The following is a 24,426-nucleotide window of genomic DNA, read 5'->3' on the forward strand; positions in this document are numbered from 1 at the left end:
TTTCCAAACTGAACTAAAGGTATTGATTAAATAATCAAAGTCAGAGTCATGTATACTCGACCCTGTTCCAATTCGTCTAATTACAGATTTGCTTACTGCCATTGTAGAGCCCCTTCTCACCTTAATAAATGCATCCCTTAGCCTTGGATATGTACCCAAATTGTACAAATGCGCTGTCATTAAAAAAACCTAATCTTGATTCACATGTTCTGTCTAATTATAGGCCAATATCAAACCTTCGTTTATCTCCAAGATTCTAGAAAAAAAAACAGTTTCTCAACAATTATGTTATCTGCATAAAAGCAGTATTCACAAAACATTTCAATTAGAATTTAGACCCAACCATAGTACTAAAACAGCATTAATTAGGGAAGTTAATGATTTATTTATGTCCTCTGATAATGTATGTGCCTCTTTTCTTGTTCTATTAGATCTTAGTGCAGCATTTGATACGGTAGATCATAACATTTACTGGGTAGGCTAGAAAATACAGTAGGTGTTAAAGGACTTGCATTTTCTTGGGTTAAATTTTATCTGACTGACTGCTCTCAATTTATCTATGTAAATAATAAATGCTCGGAACCTACAAAAGTAAAGTTTGTTAATTTGTTTATTAGGATTTTAACGTCATGTTTTACACTTTGGTTACATTCATGACAGAAATGGTAGTTACTCATTACACAAGGTTAATCAGTTCACAAGGTTATATCGAACACAGTCATGGACAATATAGTGTCTCCAATTCACCTCACTTGCATGTCTTTGGACTGTGGGAGGAAACCGGAGCACCCGGAGGAAACCCACGCGGACACGGGGAGAACATGCAAACTCCACACAGAAAGGACCCGGACCGCCCCACCTGGGGATCAAACCCGGGACCTTCTTGCTGTGAGGCGACAGTGCTACCCACTTAACCACCATGCCACCCACAAAAGTAAAGTAAGGTGTTTCACAGGGGTCAGTATTGGGACCTCTGCTATTTATACTATATATGCTACAAGCCATCAATCTTCACTGCTATGCAGATGACACACAGCTGTATATATTAGCCAAACCCAATTACATGAACACAATCAATAAGATTAAAGATTGTGTAAATGACATAAATGACTGGACGTCGTGTAACTTTCTTTTACTTAATTCAGATAAAACAGTGGTATTACTTGTTGGATCTAAGGCTGTGAGAGACAAGTTGTCTAACCTGTGTAACCTTAACACTTTCTCTGTAACTCCCAGCTCAGATGTAAAAAACTTGGGTGTCACAATAGATTCAGATCTCTCCTTTGATGCACATGTAATAATATTTCTAAAGCTTTATTTCATCTGCGTAATATCTCTAAAATAAGAAATATACTCTTTGGTAATGATGCTTAAAAACGGATCCATGCGTTTATAACTTCTCGGTTAGATTATTGCAATGCTCTTATCACTGGATGTTCTGGTAGATCCACAAACAAACTCCAGTTGGTTCAAAATGCAGCAGCTAGAGTGCTAACTAGAACTAGAAAGTTTGATCATATTAGTCCTATTCTATCATCTCTACAATGGTTGCCAATTAAGTTTCGCATTAATTACAAACTACTTTTACTAACATTTAAAGTACCACATGGCCAGGCTCCACAGTATTTATTTAAGTTATTGAGCACTACAACCCAACATGTTTACTTCATTCACAATGTGCAGGGTTACTTACAGTTCCTAGAATTTAAAAAATCACAGCTGGTGAAAGAGCAATTTCTTACACAGCTCCACAACTTTGAAATAATCGACTGTCTCTTTTGAAAAACATGTATTACTTTTTTTTTCTTTTTTTTTTTGTACATTTTTAGGATAATGGTTACTACCTGTACGAGCTATTTATCTATTACTTTCCAGTTGTTTTATTCTTTTTTATCTTTGTTAATAAAGACAAACCTGTGATTCTGTGGCATTGCTCTTTCATGTTTATTACAGGTTTATGCCCAGGGAACACCACAAAATTGTACAGCAAGCGTTTCAATGCTGGGCATAATTTTTGGATGGACATACAGTTTTCAGTCATAGAGTTGCCTCATATGTTTAGCGCCTCATACCTCCTTAGAAAAGTTTCACTGACAAAAAACGAAGAACAATGCATAAAATCTGCATTGACATAAGGGCTGGTCCATGATGTGTAATATTGCAAATGTGTGGATTAAAAATGAGCTTAATGACTTCCCGACTAAGATCTGTGAAAAATTTGCGAGTCTGTATCCACTGGATTCAAACAACCAAAAACCTTGGCAACCACCAATAACTCTGCCGTGCAATTCACATAACACATAAGCATCTGCAGGGTGTTTGCTAATGCCAAGTTCACACTACACGAAATTGTTCAGATCGCTGTTCAGTTCACACTACACAACTTAGTCTCTTGTAATCGGGAGTCATTTAAATTGTTGTGGTTTTCACACTACATGACTGATCAGCGATGGGGGTCACACACTACACGATTTATCAACAGGAGGAACCACTGACGAGTCTGTCTGGTCTCCCAAACTATGTTTTGCCACGAAAACACACGTGAGAAGTGACAAGGAGTTTAATGATACCATATCCGAAATAGCAATCAAAGTTGTTTGTGCACTGATATGTAGTGTAAAGGCAAATAGGAAAAATAAATGAATCTGGCAGAAGCAGTGGATTTGGCTACATGGCCAGCAGGCATTACCTGTTCTGCAAAAAGGGTTGGAAATCAAATGAATGTTTTTTTTTTTGCAGTGTAACGTTGGTATTATGATTTGGTGTGGATGATAAGTCACAAATAATGTAAAGCTTGTATGTGTGCCGATGTACTGTGTTCTGATAGAAACTATTTAATGCCCGTTTCACACATTTACATCTCCTCCCCCGGGTTCCCTTGTTTTATCTTAGTTAATAACAATTACAACCTGATCACAACACCTTTCACACTACATGCTTTTGAATCACCGACAGGTCCAGATATTTAGCATGCTAGATATTTTTCTTGGGTCCGCTCGGCGAGCCGCTCGGATCGAGTCGTTGAACAGTTCACACATAGAGATCGAGAGCCGATTTTCGAGCCCCGAGTGAACGCCGATTTGCCTCCGAACTGCCACATCTCTGTAGGCGAGCGAAAAATCAAATCGTGTAGCGTGAACTAGGCATAAGCTGAAAATCTCACTTGCATTTTCTTTAGGCAATGCAACCGTCTAGTTTTGCTTTTGACTTTTGGTAAGGCAACAACGCCATAAAAAATGCTCTCATAAAAAATGCACACACACCGTCCCGTTGAAGCTCCGCCCCTAATAGGGAGAAGCGAGAGAGAAAGAGATGAAACAAGTTCACCACATAAACTACCCAGTGTGACAGCAGTCCTGAGCTGCGTGCGAGGGCTTCGCATTTACAAATAGTCGGAGAAAAGGGAACGCACTCCAAGCGCAAAGCAGAGGACTCATCAGAAAGGAAGCCACCCGCGCAAAATACGTCTATTGTTTGTGTGTGTGTGGGTTTATTTTTTACAGGTTTGGGTTAAAATGGACTGTTTTGGCAATGTGTAGTTGAAATATGTGATGTGAGGATCTGATGGAAGCAGAACATCACACACACACACGGAGATACTGCTGAACACGTAACCGCACTCCGGGTTTCCTTCAGTGCGTCACAACGCGAGAAAGAAAAAATCTGAAGTACCAGATTTACGCGTTCACAGTGGAAGTGTATTGTGGACCTTTGTCTTTTTGTTGATTTTGCTTGTTTTTGGATATCGTGTGTCACGGACGCTCGGGAGTTCCCATCCCTTCCGGTAAGCCTCGTTTATTTTAACATACATGACAGGTCGCAAAATACACTAGAGGTGATTTCACAACCAAAGTCCACTCAGGGTGTATTCGTGTGCGAGTATGATCTGGATGTGGTTTACAATCGACGACGTGCAACAGAAAGCAAGCGGTGTACATGAATCGATAATTAGCAGTTTCGGTCTAGCCATTAGTCGCCTCGCCACTGCGTTTCTGTTGCTCAGGTGTGTGTGTGTGTCAGGTGCGTATCGGAGGGCATCGACGTGTATCGATGTGTATGACGCTTTTTGTGACTGACTGGATTTGATGGATCTTTCTAAAAACAACAAAAAAGAAAGAAAGAAAATTCAAACAATAATTTTATAAAATAGAATGAGTTAAAATTGATCACAATTTTAGTGATATATTAACAGTAGCAGTTATTAATTGTAGCAGTTATAAATTGTAGCAGTTATCTGTGTTCACACCTTACTAATGTTAAATCTTACTCAAATAGTTATTTTTTGAAGATTATTTTAACATTATTTATAACGTCTGATTAATATTTAAATAAATGAGATAGGTAAACGAAAAGAACAAATGTAGTGTGTATTGTGGTTCAGGTCCAACATTATGAATTCATTTATCTACACTTGGCTTTTGATTCTTGATGAGAGTAAGATGATTTTACTATCTTTGCCAGTTTGCTAACAGACATAGGAATTGTCCTGGTGAAAAGACAAAAAATATTATTTTAATTATATTATTTGAATTTGAGTTATATTTCAAGTTTCTCTCCCTCACACGCACCCACACACACTTTTTTGTTATACTTTCATTGGTATGGGGGTTGTTTTTTTAACTACCTGTAAATCACCTGTGTGTGTGTGTGTGTGTGTGTGTGTGACAGCCATAGGCAGTGTCTGGCCTGTGGAATCTGGTTTATCTAGATCTTCTTGTACTGCATTGCTTTCCATAGTACAAAGTAAAACCTGTTAATCAGGTTTGGAGTGCACATAATTCTAAAGACAAAACTTTGTTGACCAGTTAATCACATCTCGGAGGAGTTGTCATTCTACTGAAACTTATTGTGACTGCAAACAAAGATAATTTAACTCTTCCTGTTCCTTCTCACACCCAACAGCACATTTTTTAACTGGTATGAGATTATTCACTGATCCTTCATACATTTTTTACCGATAATATCAGAGTAATACTGCAATTATGTGTCATTCTGTGTGTATTATGTACATATCAATGTGTATTTCTATTGTTTTAAGGTTCTTAGACTTTCATTCAGTATAAATGAACAGAAAAACTAAATATCATTTAAGTATATGAGACCAGACAAACAGTAAAAAAAAAATACACACATGCAAACAAAGCAAACAAATAGACTTATCCTATAAACATATTTGTAAATTGATGAATATAAAAAAATATATAAATATTATGTAAATATATAAAGATTTATTATCTTGTTTTAATGTACATAGTCAAGACTATGACAGGTCTCATCTACATGTGTTGGTCTCTGTCAGTCTCTTCATTTACAAATCTTTTTGCATAAGGTATATCGGGCAGCAATATGAAAATAGACAGATTACTACAGACTGACTAAAATGGTTTGTGTGTTTTACCATTTTACATTGTGTGTTTTACTATTGCTTATTCAGGGTTGCTGTGGATCTGATTAATTGTGAAAAAGGTAGTAAACACCCTGGAAAGGTTGCCAAAAACACACTCACACACACACATTCCCACCGAGGGCATTTTTGGTAGCTGCAGTTAACCTGACTGCAAGAAATAACTGGGAATTAAACACAGGACCTTCTCAGTGGGAGGTAACAGTGCTACCCACTGAGCCAAAGTGCTGCTCTACGCTGGATTTATTTAAGCAGAAGAATGTCATCTTAATGCAGTCACATGTTGATTAGGTTTTGTTCTAATGTCCTATTTTAATATACAACACGGAAGACATGATTCACTAATGTTTATTAGTATATTACAGTGTGGTTGTTTATACTAGCTGACACTTATCTGCTGTATCATGCTCTTGCTCGCTTTTTCTAGAGTACAGTCATTTAAACCTGGCTTTAAAGTTACTTACCACTTCTGCTATTTGTGTACACAGGAGATGATGTTTTAATTTAAGAGAATTGAAATTTCTACTCTAGAAAAAGCGAGCAAGAGCATGGTAACATGAAAGTTATCAATCACAGTCTGTGTATAGTTTTATTTGTTTTCCCTGTGTATGTGCTGTGTTTCCCTTTAGGTACTCCAGTTATTCCTCACCTCCACACCTCCAAACATATAGAAGTGAATTGGCTACTGTGATTGAATAAGACAGTAATACACATTGGACAGGTCACAAAACAGTGTTTTGTGTGGCAGTGACATATGATAAAATATTTTGGTTATTTCATCCATTCTAATTTAATACTTAGTTTGGTATAGCAGTATGGTGGTTTGGGACACAACCAATAATTGTGCTTGAGGCTTAATAGTTAAAGAAATAAAAAGTGAGAGTGGAAATTGATGTTGACATGTTTGGTTAAAATGTGTGTGTTTGCAGCTTTTAGTGTCACAGGATGTTGACAGACATTGAAGTAATCTTTTTTTGTTTCATGAGACAAAGAGAAAGAAAATTATAAAGTGGATTCAAAGTAGCAATTGGTCTGTTAAATCTGTTAACTTCCTTCTGTGTCTGCCTCAGAGTGGACTGGTTTGGGGTGTATGTTTTGCAGTTGGCAGAAAGGAAGACGTGTATGTATGGGTGTGTAAGATGTGTGTGTGCGTGATGTGAGAGGGCTCCAGGACACCAAACTTGTTACACTATGTGTTTATAGACTTTTCTTTGGGCAATTTGGGTTCTTTCATGGTGAAGCAGAAACTGCCTTTCCCAAATGCTTTTTATAGAATTGGAAGTATATGTTTCTTTTCTATTTACTTATTATACTGTTTTACCAGTTAGCAATAGGTATTGCTAAAACACCTGAACTATGTATTCCTCTGTTGATCTACCTATCCTAATATCCCTTTGTCAATCTATCTATTTCTTCGTCTATCCTTCAGGCTGTCAATCTGTCTAGCTTGATGGCTGATCAAGCCATTATGTTTATACTTTGTCTAAGTAAAAGATATTTCCCTTTTTGTTTTCATTAAGTTTTTATGAACAGCTTTATCCGGGGTCAGGGACACAGTGGATCCAGTTTCACCGGGAAATACTGGGCGCAAGGCAGAGATATCCATGACAGAAAACAAATCCATTGCAGGGCTTTGGCCATCATGTATGTGTAGATGGTCAGTCGGGTTTGAATCTCAGCAGTGGTTGGGGCATTCCCAGGGGTCACTATTTTTGGGGTATTAAGAACTGGGGCATCCCCAGCAGTCACTATTTTGGGGTGTTAAAAACGTCCTCTTTGCTTTCCTTCCACCTTAGGTGGACTGACTACTCAAAAGTACCCCTAGTTTTTATGAACAGCAACACACAGTGTGTGTTGTGTGGGGTCTGTTGTGATTAAAATGGATGAAGATTACACACCCAGCCACATGTCAATAGCCTGGTGTGTTTGTAGACTCTTCAAACTCATGTGTGTTGTAAATGATGCATTGTTAAAGGTGCGTGTAGGTGTAGGACAATGAGTGTGTTAACATACACTTTATAGCCATATTACTCCAAGGAATTAAAATATTGGGTTAATGTGCACTTTCGTAATCTGATCATGGCACCTCTGATATAGAAAACAAGGCATTCACAGTGTAGTTTTTATTTTTAGTAACCTAAAAATAAAACTACCTTCTTCAGTTTTAGAATCATGCATGCAACTATGGTGTCACATTAATTAATTAATGATTTTTTTTGTAGTTTATAGAGTCAAAGACAAGCTTTAACATAGCAAAGCATTGCTCTTGGATCCTGGACCCTTTTCTTTTATTCTGACAAATGTCTGCACCTGCTCGGTGTTGAGTGATATAAAGGTGCATAATGGGTGGTCTTGTATGTATGAACTTAAACCGCACCCTTTTACTTATGCAAATGACTGCACTGTAGCTGGTGGTATGCTTCTAACAAATTCGAAACTGGCGGAGAAAGGCGTGACCGTAGAACACATTTTGCTTATTTTTATGAGATTCTGTCTCCAGTGGCCACAGAGTGTGTTCATAATTCACTCATGGTAAGGCTGATGTCCTTAAACCAAACAACATTTAAATAAACCTCAAAGATCTCATACAATGTATGACTTGGAAATCCAATGTCATTCTACTTTAATTAACTAACTAAAACTATGTTTCATAAGTTACGTGGACCAACACAAGTTTAATTACTATTTTAGTTAAACAGTCATGTGCCTCCTTTAACACACACAGTTGCTGGCCACATATTTTAACCTGCCCGCTATGGGATCTTATAAAAAGCTTCATCATATTTGCAAAACTGTTCCCCAGATTGTTAGTGCAGACGCATTGACCAGACAGCAGAGGCTGCAAATTGTACTGCACTGATGATTTTTTCACCGTATTGTATTCTTCTATATAAGCACAGCCAAATGTGTCAGTATGGGGGTCTGGCAGGTTGATAGATCTCACCGGCAGCAAGCTAGCAAAGTAGACTGGTGCGCCACCCAGAACAACTTCATTAATTTTATTGGTTTTACAATTGTTGCTGTTATAATATCAACATTGTTTGTGTAACACTTTAATATTCAATCAATATTGACAAAAATTATATAATATAAATGTTTAATATATTTAATCATTACACATCTAATTTAATACATTTAATAAAATTACAGACATATTATTATTTGAAGCAGCTTCTCTGTGCTATAACATTTGGAGCTATGTGATATGTTTGGACTAATTACAGAAAGTGAGAGGTTCCAATGTGCACTGTGTGATACTTTTTCTAATGCAAATCATTTAATTACAACCTTTTTTTAAGTTTTACTCAGGGTTTTGTGTCAAAGCTTTGTTTTTAATCTCAAGTATACGGCAAGCCTGAAGCATGATTAAACATTGTGAAGTTGTAAAATGTCTCACTAAAAGATCTTTCACAAAACTATGTAAGTGAAAAACAAAAAAACTGAAATGTCTGCCCTGTGACCTTACTCAAAGGTCAAAGGTTAAGAGGAATGGTAAAAGACAAACATCTTACACAACCTGAGAGACTTTTAGATAGTTGAAACTCACTAAACCAGAAAATAAAGTTTTTTTTTTTCAGAAAAAGTTTAAATCTTTGAAATTTTTTCTTCAGACAAAAACAGTTTTAATACTTATCTTAAAAATAAAATTTCAATATGTAAATGTTTGACTATTAAAAAACTCACTGACAGATTAAACCTTAAAAGTCAGATAATTTTATACATGCAAGATTTAATGGGTGAATTTACACCACCTGCTTTCTGGATGAAGGTTAATTTGTGTATTTTGGGGCTTTATCATAGATGGTAAGTACAGTGCTATTTATTATTATTGCATATTTATCTTGAGTGCCCATAAATACATACCTTGTAATATCTGATTGGAACAAAGACCTTCAGTAATCCATCTGTTCTTTGTGTAAATTGGTAAATATGATAAATTACAGAAAAATAATCTTGAGCAGAATGGTGAGATAGCAGATAGCGTGGATCCTGAACAGCTCTGTGGTCTTGGGGTCTGAAAATCTACAATTACACAAATATGATATAATCTAACAAAGGCCTATATGCCATGCTCTGTAACATTTTTTGTAAAAAAAAAAAAATCCTTAGCACATTTATAAGCAAAGGCATGTGCACATGTTTAAGAAGTAGATGTGAGTATCTAACACGACGTGTTTAATAAGGTATATGAATATGGAAATCTATTAACACATAAATAAATAAATAAGAAATTTAGAACAAAATGGCTGCTACAGGCAAAAATAAGTATTTAATGTGAGCTCTCTTGCCACTTAGCACATCTTGAACTTTTCAGGAGTAATGTTCAGAAGTAATCTTGTGGTATACTCCTCTGTTCACTTCCCAGAGTTCTTCTTTAGAATTAGACTGTCTTATATTTATTTTTGTGTCCAGGTGATCCCATTCTGCCTCTATAATATTCAGGTCTGAACTCGGTGGAGGCCAGTCCATGACTGATTTATAATCTGTTTTTATTTTTAAATATGATTTCACTGCATTAGCAGTGTACATGAGATTGTTACCATGCTTAAAAATAAAAATCACAACCAATCAGGTGCTTTCCAGAAGGAATACCATGATAAATTAAAACCTGTCTGTACTTTTAGCATTCATAAAAGCAATATTAGATTTGTTCATCAACACTACTATTAAATTATCTGAAATTTGAGCTTTATTACCACTTCTGATGGTCTAGACCAGGGGTGTCAAACTCAAGGCCCGCGGGCCAGATCCGGCCCGCCACGTCATTTTATGTGGCCCGCGAGAGCTTAAACGACTGTATGATTGTTGCGATGGTTCGAGTCGTTACAGAGACGCAGTTATAATTTAATGGGACACCTGCGCCTTTAAACGCAGCAACTGTTGACATCGTAGTCATGGCAACTAACTTTGACCTTCGCTGAGAAGCCATGTGACTTTTACGGCAAAAGAACGCGGGATAGCGTAGTCAGTAATGTAAACAATAATAATAAATACAAATAATTATCTTGCAATATAATACAGAAGCATCGTCTGTAAGTAGTGGCGTTTATATTCTCAGTTGTTTGTAAATGTTTAGTGAGTATATCACAGCGTTTTAGTTACAAATTTACCGTAATTAAATACAATTGTTATCGTTACTATAGCAATTAGTATCTTTACACTAAAATCGTTAGCGCTATTTTACGTTTGGGTAAATCTCATATTGTACCAGATGTAACACTTGACTACAGCTGTGTGCCTTTACTGTATTTAAGTTCTTTATTGTTTTTATTGTTTGTATTTTTACTTTATTTTGATGCACACAGTGTATCACACAGCTGGGAAGCAAATAAAACCGACTGTATTCTGAATAGAGCTGTCTGTCTGTCTGTCTAGCTGAGAAAGGGGGATAAACTATTAGTGAGGGCAGAATGATTGTCTTACAATACACTGTAAAATCCTACATTAACTGCATCTCTCAAAATGCAGGCTGATTTTGTGACCTGCAAAGTGACACATCCCGCCAGTAGATGATGTTAAGAAATATTTACACATAATCCCAAAATGTACAAGAAGATAAGTAAGAAAATTAAGCAGAAGGAGGAAATGTAATGAAAGTGAATACAAGTTTGTACTTCAGGAAGGGAAACCGGTGCATCTCTTGTGTTATATGGCCGTGTCTGTGGTAAAGGAGGACAATATAAATGCAGAATTCGGCCTCCAAGAAAAACAGCAGACTGCAATCACAGCAGGATACGTTACAATCGGCCCTTTGAGGGCCACTATAATGCTGATGTGGCCCTCGGTGAAAATGAGTTTGACACCCCTGGTCTAGACCATATGCCATATTCTTCATGTCTTCTGGCATTAATGAGTCTTGACTGCCCAACAACCTGTTTGCAGTTCATGTCCTGACCTTCTTCAGATCTACTTCAATCCAGTTATCTGGCATTAAGATTTGGCACCTATTAAAGTCACTCAGGTCTTTATGCATGTCTGCTGCATTCAACAAGTGCACTACAAATAACTACCATCAGCCAAACATTTAATGTATTTGTGACTGACATGCACAGTTGTAAAGAAATAGGCATGGCCATGCTCAGTTTTAGATTTGTCCTAATGTTTGGTTCATCAGTGTACAAACCCCAGAAAAGTAGAAATATTTTGTAAAATGAAATAAAACCAAGAGTATGTGATAATTAACACAGAAACATGACTGTCTTTGGAAGTCTCTTCAATCAGACAGTCTGCATCTCATCAGCAGGCTTTTGATTGCTGGCTCACTGGTTTTGCTCAGTGTGGTGTCTGTGCCTTTTTGACACCTACATGCTCTGTGAGGCTGGTATACTTTGTTTCCGTTGGCTCAGATGTAGGCATTCTTTAAGCTATTTTCATAGAAAACCTAGTTTTGTGGCACCCTTTGGCAATCATGTAACAATCTATATGGAAGGGGTTGTGTGGTGTTGTGAATGCACCTTACTAAACGGAGCTCTACAGACAAATCTACACTGAATGCAGACTGCCCGTGATGAACTGTGATGGACTAGCTTCTATGCTCATTTTTAATTGCTGCCTGGTGTATACTGAACTCCTGAATGACTAGTGTTGTGGTAACTCAGTTTTCACTGCTTTTTATTGTATTATTTCTTATCTTTGGTCTTGTCTTTCACCATCATGAGTTTTGATGTAACTGGGGACAGTGTAGACATTTGTCTTTGTGAGCAGAACGTCTCTTATCTGGGTGAGCATGTGCAGTTTGTTTCTTGCATTTATCTTTGTTAATTTTGTACATTGGATTCATCCATCCCCCATTCTTGCAGGTATTGGGCAACACTTGCCTCCTCAGTGACGAGCCGTACCCCATACTGTTAAACTACCAGTGCTGTCATTTCATGTTGAATAATAGATGTAACTAGTATAATGTTACAGCTATGCTTTTTCATAAGAATTTGTTACTAATAGACATCAGTTAATAATCAGTTACAAATATTCTGACATCAGTGCAGGCATGTTTATCACTGACTACTGACAGTTGTTTAATAATATAAGAAATTTAGAGTGATCATTTTATAAATGTGTTTGTATTATGCTTAATGCCACAGGCACACTACGCGACTTTAAGAGTTGTTCCATTGCTGTAGTATTCACACTACACAACTTGATGTCTTGTAATCGGTAACCTTTAAGTCTGTCTGTTTTTTTCATGAATTTTTCCTTCCAATAAATGATCCAAACTGTTTGTGTGCTGATATGCAGCGAATAAAAAACAATGGGAAAAAATTGAAGAATATGAGTGAAGTAGTGGATTGTGATATGCAGCAAGCAGGGGTTGTCTGTTTTACAGAGAGGTAGAGGTAAATAAATATTTTTGCAATAAAAATGTATGCCAGTGTATTCTAATAGAAACTATATTTTGCTGTAGTCATGCTTGAGTTTGTTTAGTCTAAACTGGTTTAGTCTAAAATGGCCATAGGGATGCATGTGTGTGTCAGCTGGATGTTAATTAGTAGTCTAATTAGTAGTGTTTTAGCCTGCCCCTGATGCCAACATGGCCCCCAAAAATGACACAGTGGCAACATCATAGTAACAGATGCTAAAACTGCTGAACTCACAATCACATTTATTTATTTGATCTTACCCCCACACAGAGCGCCCTGGAAATTTTATTTCCTCATATTTATATTTTTTATATCAATTTATATCATGCCGAAGGAAATAAATTAAAGTAAAAATACACCACTATGGTTTATTTTGTTTTAATGCTAATCCTTACATACACAGATCTCTATATATACATGTAATAAATGACCAGGTATGTGGACACCACTCTCAATTACTGAATTTACGTGTTTTAGGTGTACCCATTGTTAACAGGTGTATCAAATAAATAAAATGCTTCCAACTGTTTGTAGCATTTGTGTTTAGGCATGAATAATAGGTCCATAAAACATGGTCTGACTTGGTCTGCATGAACTCCAGTTGCCTGTATTGTGCACCTTAACATCAATGTCTGAACTTACAAATCCTTTTTTGACCAAATTGGCACAAATTCACACAAACACACTCCAATCCTATGGAAAACCCTACCAGAAAAGTGGTGGGTCAACTCCATTTTTTTGAATCGGAAGTCTAAAAATCTCATGGTCAGGTGTCCATGATCTTTTGGCCATTTACAGTACACTGTATATATACTTTTTATTCTCCAATCAAACATGTTCTAACTCTCTCTTCTTCCCTCTTTCTGTGTGTGTGTGTGTGTGCTTTTGTGTGTGTTTTGCAGGATAAGATGTGCCACATGGTGATGGCGTCAGTTATGGCTGATTGGATGTCGCTTCTCTTATTATTTTTTTTCACACCCTCCTATGCCACTATAACATATCGCTTACGGGAGGAGCAACCACCAAACACACTGGTGGGGAGTTTAGCATCAGATCAGGGACTTCCTGATTCAGGTCACTTGTACAAACTCGAGGTTGGTGCCCCCTACCTTATTGTGGATGGAAAAACAGGTGATATCTTTACAACAGAAGTTCCTATTGACCGTGAAACACTGAAAGACTGTCAAAATCTGTTTGAGGGTGATCCCTGCTTTCTGGAATTTGAAGTTTCTATCACAGACTTGATTAAAGGTTCTGGACCTCGACTGATTGAGGGCCGAATTGAGATCGAGGATGAGAATGACAATACACCTCAATTCTCATCACCCGTTTTGTCATTATCAATTCCTGAAAACACTCATGTCGGAGCACTGTTTGCAATTCCAGTAGCTACTGATAAAGATGCAGGAAGTAATGGTATTGCAGATTATTCACTGACTAGCCCAGATGTCACAGAACTGTTCAGTCTCCAGGTGGCAGGAAATGCAGATGAGAAAGTGCCACAACTAATTGTTTTAGACAGTCTGGACCGTGAGCAACGTGATTCATATGATCTCAACATCAAAGTCATGGATGGTGGCCATCCACCACGGTACAGCAGTGCTTTACTGAGAATCACCATTACAGACACCAATGACAATGTGCCTAAATTTGAGCGTTCACACTACGATGGAGAACTTGCTGAAAATAGTCCTGTTGGTTCTACAGTCCTGCAGGTATGTTAGTTACAATGTTTGTGTTATTTAACTATTTTGTGCAAAACATCAGGGAATGTCCTTTGATTACTATGTGTTTTCATTCTATGTGTTCATTCATGTCTGTTTTACTACTGCTTTATACTGGTCAGGGTCAGATTTTTTTGGGCGAAAGGCAGGAAACACCCCTGACAATATAGGTAGCTTCAGTTCACCTGACTGCATGTCTTTGGACTTGTGGGAGTAAACCAGGCGATTAAAATGAAACCCACTCGAACACAAGGAGAGCATGCTAACTCCACACAGAAAGGACCCTGGCCGCCCAGCCGGAAAACCAAACCCAGGCCCTTCTTGTTGTAAGGTGACAGTGCTACCAACTGTTAAGTTGGGACATTATAGAAAATGATTAAATAAATAAATTACTAAATAAATAAATAAACACAGTGTCTTTATTTTGACTTTTATTTCATTGCAGACAGTATGTTGCATTTTGTCTGGTCAGCTTCATTTCAATTGTTAATATACATCTTATCCTGAATTTCAGGCCTGCAACACATTCCATAAAAAGTTCAACAGTAAAGCATTTACCACTTTGTGATGTTGTCATTCCTTCTCACAACACTTTATATACAGGAGTTGTAAATTACCTTTGCCAGTGGCACTCACACAATCCCAATACCACGACAGACCCTGTTTTTTGGTTGTTGATAACAGTGGGGGTGGTCCTTTTCTTCTTTGGTCTAGAGCACACAGTGTCTATTTTTTCCAAAAAAGATCCTGAACCACAATAAATGTTTCCACTGTGTGTTCCACTCTGTGATTCATAACAGAGACCTCCAAGCCCAGAGAACTTGATGCCGCTTCTGGACATGGTTAACATAAGGCTTCTTTTTCACTTAGTACAGTTTTGAAACGGCATTTGTCAATGTAACTCCATATTATAGTGCTTGACAAAGGTTTGCCAAAGTAATCCCATGTCCATGTGGTTATATCAGCTATTGATGAATGGTGATTCTTAATCCACTGTTGTCTGAGGGATCAGAGATCATGGGTGTTCAGCTTAGGCTTGCGCCCTTGCCCTTTACACACTGTAATTCCACCTGATTTCTTGAACTGTTTAATGATATTATGCACTGCATTATGTACTGTCTGCAATGAAATAAAAGTCAAGTTAATGTAAGGATCACTGTTTTTTTTTTTTTTTCATACTGTCCCAACATTTCCGATTTGGGGTTGTAGAAAGCATCATGTGTTTTTTTTCCAAGAAGAAAAGGCTGAGATTTGACTTGCCTGAACACAGAACATGTTTGCACAGTTTTTTGGTCTGAGATGGACTGGTTCTGGCATGTATGCAACTGTATTTCCTCCCAGATGGCAGAAGGTTATACAGTCTGTGGCTGGAGTGGTGGGGGTCCCTAATGATGCAGGTGGTGGAGGTCTCCGATGGTAGGGAGCAGTGTACCAGTGATGCGTTGAGCAGTTTTTATCACCTTATGTAGGGCCCACCTGTCAGCCACAGTGTGGTTGCCTTACTTCACTGTCACACAGTTGGACAGTACACTCTCCTGTGAGGATTTGGGTAGATAGAAGTAAAGACGCTGCTGTGCTTTGTCCACCAGGAGGGAGTTGTGGGTCCAGGATCTTCAGAGAAGTGGATTCCCATTTATATGTAAATCTGACTACCCAACCACACAGTCTGGGGTCTGTTTGTAAAAAAGTCCAAGTCCAAGTTACACATGGGGGTGCTGATTCCCAGGTCACTGAGCTTGACTGTCAGCTTGGTGGGGATAACTGTGTGAAGTCAGTAAACAGCATCTAAATGTAGATGTTATTATTGTACAGGTGGGTGAGGGCAGAGTGAAGGGCAGTCGAAATGGCGTCCTCTGTTGTTTGAGCGGTATGTGAACTGGTAGGGATTCAGTGTTAGTGGAAGCGCCGCTTTCAGTTGACAGATAACCTTTTTTTTTAAAGCACTTCATCACAATAAGGGTAAGTGCTGCTGGACAGAAGTCGTTAGATAGATAGATAGATAGATAGATAGATAGATAGATAGATAGATAGATAGATAGATAGATAGATAGATAGATAGATAGATAGATAGATAGATAGATAGATAGATAGATAGATAGATAGATAGATAGATAGATAGATAGATAGATAGATAGATAGATGTGTTCTAGCATGTGGGAACAGTAGCCTAGGCCAGTGACAGATTAAAGATGTTACTAAAGACCTGGGCTAACTGTTCAACACACGCTTTTAGGACCTGCATCAGTATTCATTGATACTTTATGTTTAAATTTACTATGGACAGTTAATTTTTAAATCATTACCTTGAATTGGCACTAATGTAGTTTAATTCTTCTGCATATACTGTCTGTCATATATTGACTTTTTTTTCCCCAAATGTATTTGGTTGCCACATTATCCAACCTTATTTTCTTATTTCATAATTATTAAAGTTTATACAGTTTGGGTTGTGAGACACTTATTTTTTCCCTCTTTTTTACCCAAGGTAAAAGCTAATGATGCTGACACAGGGGAAAATGGAGAAGTCACATTCAACTTCTACCAGCCACCAAACATTGTGCAGCGCCTGCTTAACATAAACCGAAATACTGGCACCATCTATGTCAAAAGTCCAGCAGATCGTGAAGAAGGAAGTCTGCTGAAATTTTATGTACAGGCCAAAGACAATGGCTTACAAGCCAAGAGTTCCAAAGCTCTGGTGACAATTACTGTGAAGGACAAGAATGACAATGCTCCATCAATCGGGATCCGAGGATTTGCTCTGGTGGCTCATGAGGATGGCATTGCCAACATTTCTGAGGATATGCCTGTTGGTACCCCGGTAGCTCTGGTGGAAGTGACAGATCGAGATGAGGGCCAAAATGCGGTGGTGACTTGTGTAGTAGCAGGAGATGTACCTTTTCAGCTACAGTCAGCCTCAGACACAGGAAGTAGAAGGAAGTACTTCCTTCTGACCACCACACCATTGGATTTTGAGCAGGTCAAAGAATACAGAATTGACATTATAGCTGTTGATTCAGGAAACCCAGCTCTTTCCAGCACCAACTCACTAAAAGTCCAAGTAACAGATGTAAATGACAACTCTCCAGTTTTTTCTTCATCACAGTATGAAGTAGACTTTTCAGAAGACAACCAGCCAGGTGATAAAGTTTTGCATGTAGTAGCCACAGATGCTGATAGTGGGACCAACGCTGAGTTGACATACAAAATAATTGTAGACTCAGACATCAAGGGGCTTTTCAAAATTAATCCTAACACAGGAGAAATCCAAGTGATGAATCAACTGGACCGTGAGCACAGAGAATGCTACAAGTTTCTTGTTGAGGCAATGGATAAAGGGGGTCCCAGTATGATGGGAACAGCAACAGTTGTAATTAATGTACTTGACCGCAATGACAATGATCCTAAATTCATGCTAAACACTTACACTTTTTCAGTTCTGGAGAATCTGCCCCCTCTTAGTGCAGTGGGGATGGTGACTGTCACAGATGTTGACAAGGGCGAAAATGCCCAGGTTTACCTATCAGTAGAACCAGACAATGGAAGGTTTTTAATTCAGAATGGAACATTCACCATCCTTTCAAGCATTTCTTTTGATCGGGAAAAGGAAAACACATACACATTTCGACTAAAAGCTGTTGATGGAGGTGACCCTCCTCGCTCTTCCTATGTGGGAATTTCAATAAATGTCCTCGATGTAAATGACAATGCTCCATATGTTACCAAACCCTCTAACTCATCGTACAAGTTCTTGTCACCACTAACAAGTCCAAAAACACATGTGGAAAAGGTGGAAGCAGAGGACATTGATACTGGATTGAATGCAGATCTTGAATTCAGCATCATGGGTGGAAACCCTTATGGACTTTTTCATATTTCATCCACAGGAGAGATTACTCTTACCGAAGAATTGAGCAGGAAGCACAATGGCCTTCACCGCCTGGTCATAAGAGTTAATGATATGGGGAACCCTCGCAAGCATACCACTGCACTGGTCCACATCTTTGTAAATGAAACCGTCGGTAATGTGACACTGGTGGAGTCTCTGATTGGCCACAGCCTCTACACTCCATTAGAGACTGACATTGCTGGAGATCCAGACTACGTGTATGGCCAGCAGAGCAACATTTTCTTTGGAAGCATTGCAGGAATTGCTGTAGTCATCCTAGTTATTGTGGTGGTTGTTGTCATCAGGCACCATTTGCAGAAGAAGGCCAAAAGTGGATATCAACCTGGAAAAAAAGAGTCCAAAGATTTTTACACGCCCAAGCAAGAAAATAAAATTTGCAAGTCTAAAAGGTGCAAAAAGAACAAGTCTCCAAAACCAGCACTGGAGGAGGATGAAGATGAAAGTCTTCAGAAAGGCTTGAAATTTAACTCGATGAGTGACAGCGACAGTCCCAGAATCCATCTATCACTCAATTACCCCCCAGGAAGCCCTGATTTGGGCCGCCACTACCGTTCCAACTCACCCCTTCCTTCTATTCAGTTGCAGCCGCAATCCCCCTCTGCTTCAAAGAAGCATCAGGCTGTTCAGGACCTTCCGGCCACTAACACCTTTGTAGCGACCGGGGACACCAACTCAACTGGTTCGGACCAGTATTTGGATTACAGCTACAAGACCCAACCACACAAATACACTGCCAAACAGGTAGGAGATCATTTTCAAAACATGACAGGGTATGACATCAACATAATGTGGACTAAGGGAATGTATTAGTTTTATGAACTGAAATTCAGTATATAGCTATTAAAAACACAAATTTAGGCATGCCACCTGATCATATAAATTGTTTCACGAATTATTTAATTACAGAAGGCAGATTTATTTATTAGTTCATTAAATTTGGTATATATTTTATGCAAAAGGTATTTATGTTATAACACTGTTTTTGCACTCTATCTTCAAAAAAAATATTTTGTTGAAGCCAAAGTAAATAGTTTGCACAGATTAATGGCACAGAAGTTCAGCTGCTCTGCTCATCAGCCTTTAGCACACACACACACACACACACACACACACATACATACACACACAATGTCCTGTATTGCATTAAGGTGCCTATGAGCTGTAAACTGTTATTAATGTTCATAAAATGCAAGTGTGGATAATTTGTCAAAAGTATACAATGATTTTTTACTCCAATTATATTGTTATGCTATGCTATACTTTAAATGTTCTTTTTGGGGCAGTGGTGCATGTGCCTTCTAAAAAAAGTATAAAGCCCATCCTGAATGAGATGCAGCCTGGTTTATTTTATTTATTTTTTTTACAACAAAGACAGAGATAAATTTGCAGTGTTGTGATTTTATAGTAGGTTAAGCTTATTTTGTGAAGTATCAAGGCAACCAAACATGTTTTGGACCTCATTACATTAAAACAGTTGTGGTTTAAATAATTTTATTTATTTTTAATTTATTTATTTAATTTAATTAAATAATTTAATTTTTATTTACAAGCTAGTTTTGTTGTTTATTTTGTTTGTTTTTAAGTCTTTAAACACTCTCTATTTAAAGCATTGTCTAAAGCTAGAACTTTACATAGGGCAGTTGTGCTTTCTGTAGTGCACACAGCTTGAACCACCAAACCATAAATGCACAGTAGATGTACTTTTCCATGAATTTGAGTAAGGAAAAAGACTGAAGGCAAACAACAAAAACTGACAGGGTTTAGGTGAGGATTGTGTGTTCATTACCTAATATAATGATCTATTGTCAGATTAAACCACGTAGGGGAGGCTTTGAAGAAAATATGAAGTTAATTAAGTTTGTACCATGGGGGTGAAGAAGGTTCATTCATCAGACACACACACAAACAACACACACAACAGCACATACACACAACACATACATAGTGTGCTTAACTGATTTTATAACTGCAGATTTCCCCATTCGTTTCATTTTTTTGTCATCATATGATTTAATATAATTTAATTAATTAATTATTAAATGGTATGTTGCTGTGTACATAAATATTTTATAAACATGCATTGTTTCTGTTTCAATAAAAATAAGTTAAAATTAAAATTTGGTTGTGCATTTTTGGATTGCACTATCAGCCGTGATTAAATCTTAAGGTACAGTAATTCACTTCAATGTTTATTTCGCCATTAACTACATAAAATCTTTCTGACATAAAAAAGAAAATCATACATGCTTTGAACCATTAATACAGTTATTGTTCATGTTGTTTTGGAAGCCTGTTCATTTCCTACAGTGGAAAAGTTAATGTTTAATTTTAGGTTTTGTTTACATTAAGTGTAGTGATTAGCCTGTCACATAAACATTAGTATACATTATTAAATAAAAGACTGTCTGATTACTATCCATCCACTATGCAACACTGTCCCAGACCAATTCAAATGCATTTAGGTACATTTAGGTACGTTTAAAAAAAAGTAAAATAGACTAGCCAGGAATTAGACTGTGTTGGCGGAGACAGGAAGGGTCAGTTTATTATCATATTAGCTAAAACAATAACATTACATTAGCTAAACAGATATGTTGAAATTACAAATAAAAATGAAGTACAGGATATTTTACACAATTTACTTAGAAATACAGGATGCAGACACAAAGCAACAGCCGGTTGCTACCTGAGCTGCACCCTATTTAATACGAACACATGAACATTAAAAATGTCACACTTCAGTTCACTGTGGATGTGTTCCAAATCACAATCCATATTTACTATACAGATCACATAAACAAAATCACAAATACTGTACCATCATAAGTCCACTGTATTGATGTCCCAAACCACATAATCTGTTTACTATACCCCATTATTATGTCAATATGGATGTGTCCCAAACTAAACCTGTGAATTACCCTGGAAATTCTGCAAGACAGATGGACTGTCTTGTGGCACAAGGCTGATTTTTAAGCTTGCAAACAGAAGCAGGTAGTCAAATTGTAAACAGAGACAGAATTAAAGGAACCAGAAGTATCACACTAAATATCCAACAACCATTAAACATAATTTAACCTTTACAAAATAAAAAAATGTTGGCCTCCTATGCTTTTTGGTGTGTTGACAGTCAGTTTTAAAGGATTTATTTGAGAGGAAATCTACAGGCAATAGCAAAATAAAACTTTTAGTGCAGAAGTTGGAGAGAGACTTAAAAAAGTTTTCACCAGATACATTTTTATTAGACAGTCTGGACTGTAAGTTAATAATTGATATGTACAGACATTAAACAAATGTGTGTCATTAGTTGAGAAGTAATGTACACTATATAAAAGTCTGTGGACAACTGACAGTTGATCTCATTAGACATAAAATTTCAAAACTATGGGCATTAATATGGAGTTGACCAAATGCTGCTGTAACAACCTTTGTTTGCTTTCCACAAGATTTTGGATTGTGTCTATATAATTCTGTACTCGGCTAGGACTTACAGTAGCTCCTCGTCACTTGCTCTGCTGCAGTTGCATGTGTTTTTCTTTTAAGGTTGTGTAAATTATTAATCAGGAATCGACCTTTGTGCTTAAGCACAGTTCGGAGATATCACAGAAAACAAACACAGTGCGTGTATGTGTGTCTGTGTGTGTGTGTTGGAGAAAGGAGTGTATGATTGTTCAAGTATATTTTGTATGTAGATATTATTTTTAACACACAAACACACACACTCTTTCATTTTCCCTAATACCCTTACCAACCATTGAAATTCCAACTGCATTCCATTCCAACTCTTTAGCGCACAGTTGTCTTGGAAACTGAATGACTAGAGAAAGAGAGTAGTCACAGAGAGTAGGTGTAGATTAATTTTTTTTTATGTCTCCAGACTTTAAACATAACTTAAATAGTAACTTTCCATCAATGTGAAGTAGGCTAATAAGTTTCACCAAGCAGCAATCTATGCAGCTGCTGTATTCCAAAAACAGGTATTGAAATAGATTTTTTTGGCAAAGCGTTACAAAGATTTTTAATGGACTCCTAAAAACTTGAAACTTAAAAGTGATTCATATTCATGGGTAGAATGCCAACAATGTGTTTTCATACTTCTTACACAATAATGGGTCTCAAAGAAAAATAATACTAATTAAATAAACAAATTTTTAAAGGCACATAAAATATTAATGAACTTTAGCCCCCTTGTGGAGGCTTTACGTTACAACCATTAAACGGGTGGCACGGTGGCTAAGTGGGTAGCACTGTCGCCTCACAGCAAGAAGGTCCTGGGTTCGATCCCCAGCTGGGGCAGTCCTTACTGTGTGGAGTTTGCATGTTCTCCCCGTGCCTGCATGGGTTTACTCCGGGTGCTCCGGTTTTCCTCCCACAGTCCAAAGACATGCAAGTGAGGTGAATTGGAGATACTAAATTGTCCATGACTGTTCGTGTTCGATATAACCTTGTGAACTGATGAACCTTGTGTAATGAGTAACTACCGTTCCTGTCATGAATGTAACCAAAGTGTAAAACATGACGTTAAAATCCTAATAAACAAACAACCATTAAACTACAGTGGGACCAGAATGCCATATTCATTAATTAAGCATATTTCGTTTTGTGTTTTGTTTTTATAAATTTGATGTTTTGATGAATTTTATGTGTTTTCATTTGTTGCCTGGGTCACTGTAAATAAAGTGGTGGGTCACTTGAAAACAAGTTTAAAAAACTCTATTGTAAGCATAATACTAACATGCGTTTAAGACAAAACATGACATACGTAATGCATTTCCTGAACATTTAAGTAAACAGACAAATTAAACAATAATGGAAAAAGTGCAATCATATAAATGACAACACATAGTGTCTTATAAAATTCCTGTGACGTTCCTTGACTAAGATATATTAAGGAAAGTATATTTTACATGTTATTCCTTTTTAGCATATTACCTTGTCATTTCTATTGAGACTAAGATGTTTCGCTCCTTCCGGAAAGAATATCCTTATAACACTATAAAGTTGAGACGGTCATAAAAATTAATTAATTGATGCTATACTAGGTTACCATACAGAATATGGCCAGATATGTGGACACCCCATCAACTTAAAATAGCCGTTTTCATGTTTCAGCATGAGCATGATTGTCTTTATGGACATTTCATTCACATTTATGCTCATAGTTTAACAAAAAGACTCAAATTTAATGCTTGTGGTTATAAAATGGGATGTCCATGAAGCATATGATTTTATTTACTGTAGTCAATAAAAAACACTAATAAGAAATAAGAAAGATGGGTCACGAAGTAAAATCCTAGACATTCTAGTAAACATCCTAGACCACTAACAATAATTTAAGTTGCTGTATTATTTGTTAGATTCAGCAGAAAACCCTCAACTTAAAAAATTTAGCAACGTTTTTTTTTCAGTTATTTTATTCAGTTCCAGAGAAAAGTAAAGTTGCAGAAATCATTGGAATCTCAAGACTTTTATGACAAATTTATTTAGTGGATTTAAAACTATAAATAGTACTTTGTTACTTCCTACCATATGCAAACTAATTTGGTTAACTTGTCATAATTTTTATTATATAAAACTCATCATAAGCACCTCACCATTAATAATCCATTGGTCAAGCATCTCAATCAAAGTCAGTAGTACACTGCAAAATTTGGCCTGATTTTGCACAAATTCTGTCAGTTTCTGGAATATTGGATTGTAACATAGATTCCTGAATAAGATAAGGTATTTTAAGGTTGTGTGCATATATACACCGATCAGGGATAACATTTTGACCACCTTCCTAATATTGTGTTGGTCCCCCTTTAGCAAAACAGCCCTGACCTGTCAAGGCTCCACTAGACCCCTAAAGGTGTTCTGTTGTATCTGGCACCAAGATGTTAGCAGCAGATCCTTTAACTCCTGTAAGTTGCGAGGTGGGGCCTTCATAGATCAAACTTGTTTGTCCAGCACATCCTACAGATGCTCGATTGGATTGAGATCGGAGAAATTTGGAGGCCAAGTCAACACCTCAAACTCGTTATTGTGCTC

At 37.2% G+C, this 24,426-nt stretch overlaps 1 protein-coding gene across 1 annotated transcript in view; it reads left to right on the forward strand.

Annotated features, from left to right (window-relative positions):
- The first annotated feature begins 3,701 nt into the window (after positions 1-3,701).
- pcdh1b (protocadherin 1b) overlaps positions 3,702-24,426 on the forward strand; it is a 98,806-nt gene continuing 78,081 nt past the window's right edge. Inside the window, exons 1-3 of the mRNA XM_063000529.1 lie at positions 3,702-3,784; positions 13,665-14,477; positions 16,972-19,137. Of these exons, the coding sequence (XP_062856599.1) occupies positions 13,671-14,477; positions 16,972-19,137 (2,973 nt within the window). The 5' untranslated portion in view covers positions 3,702-3,784; positions 13,665-13,670. The remainder of the gene's footprint in view (positions 3,785-13,664; positions 14,478-16,971; positions 19,138-24,426) is intronic.

Source organism: Trichomycterus rosablanca, chromosome 8 (assembly GCF_030014385.1).
Source record: "Trichomycterus rosablanca isolate fTriRos1 chromosome 8, fTriRos1.hap1, whole genome shotgun sequence".
In the NCBI taxonomy this organism is placed as follows: domain Eukaryota; kingdom Metazoa; phylum Chordata; class Actinopteri; order Siluriformes; family Trichomycteridae; genus Trichomycterus; species Trichomycterus rosablanca.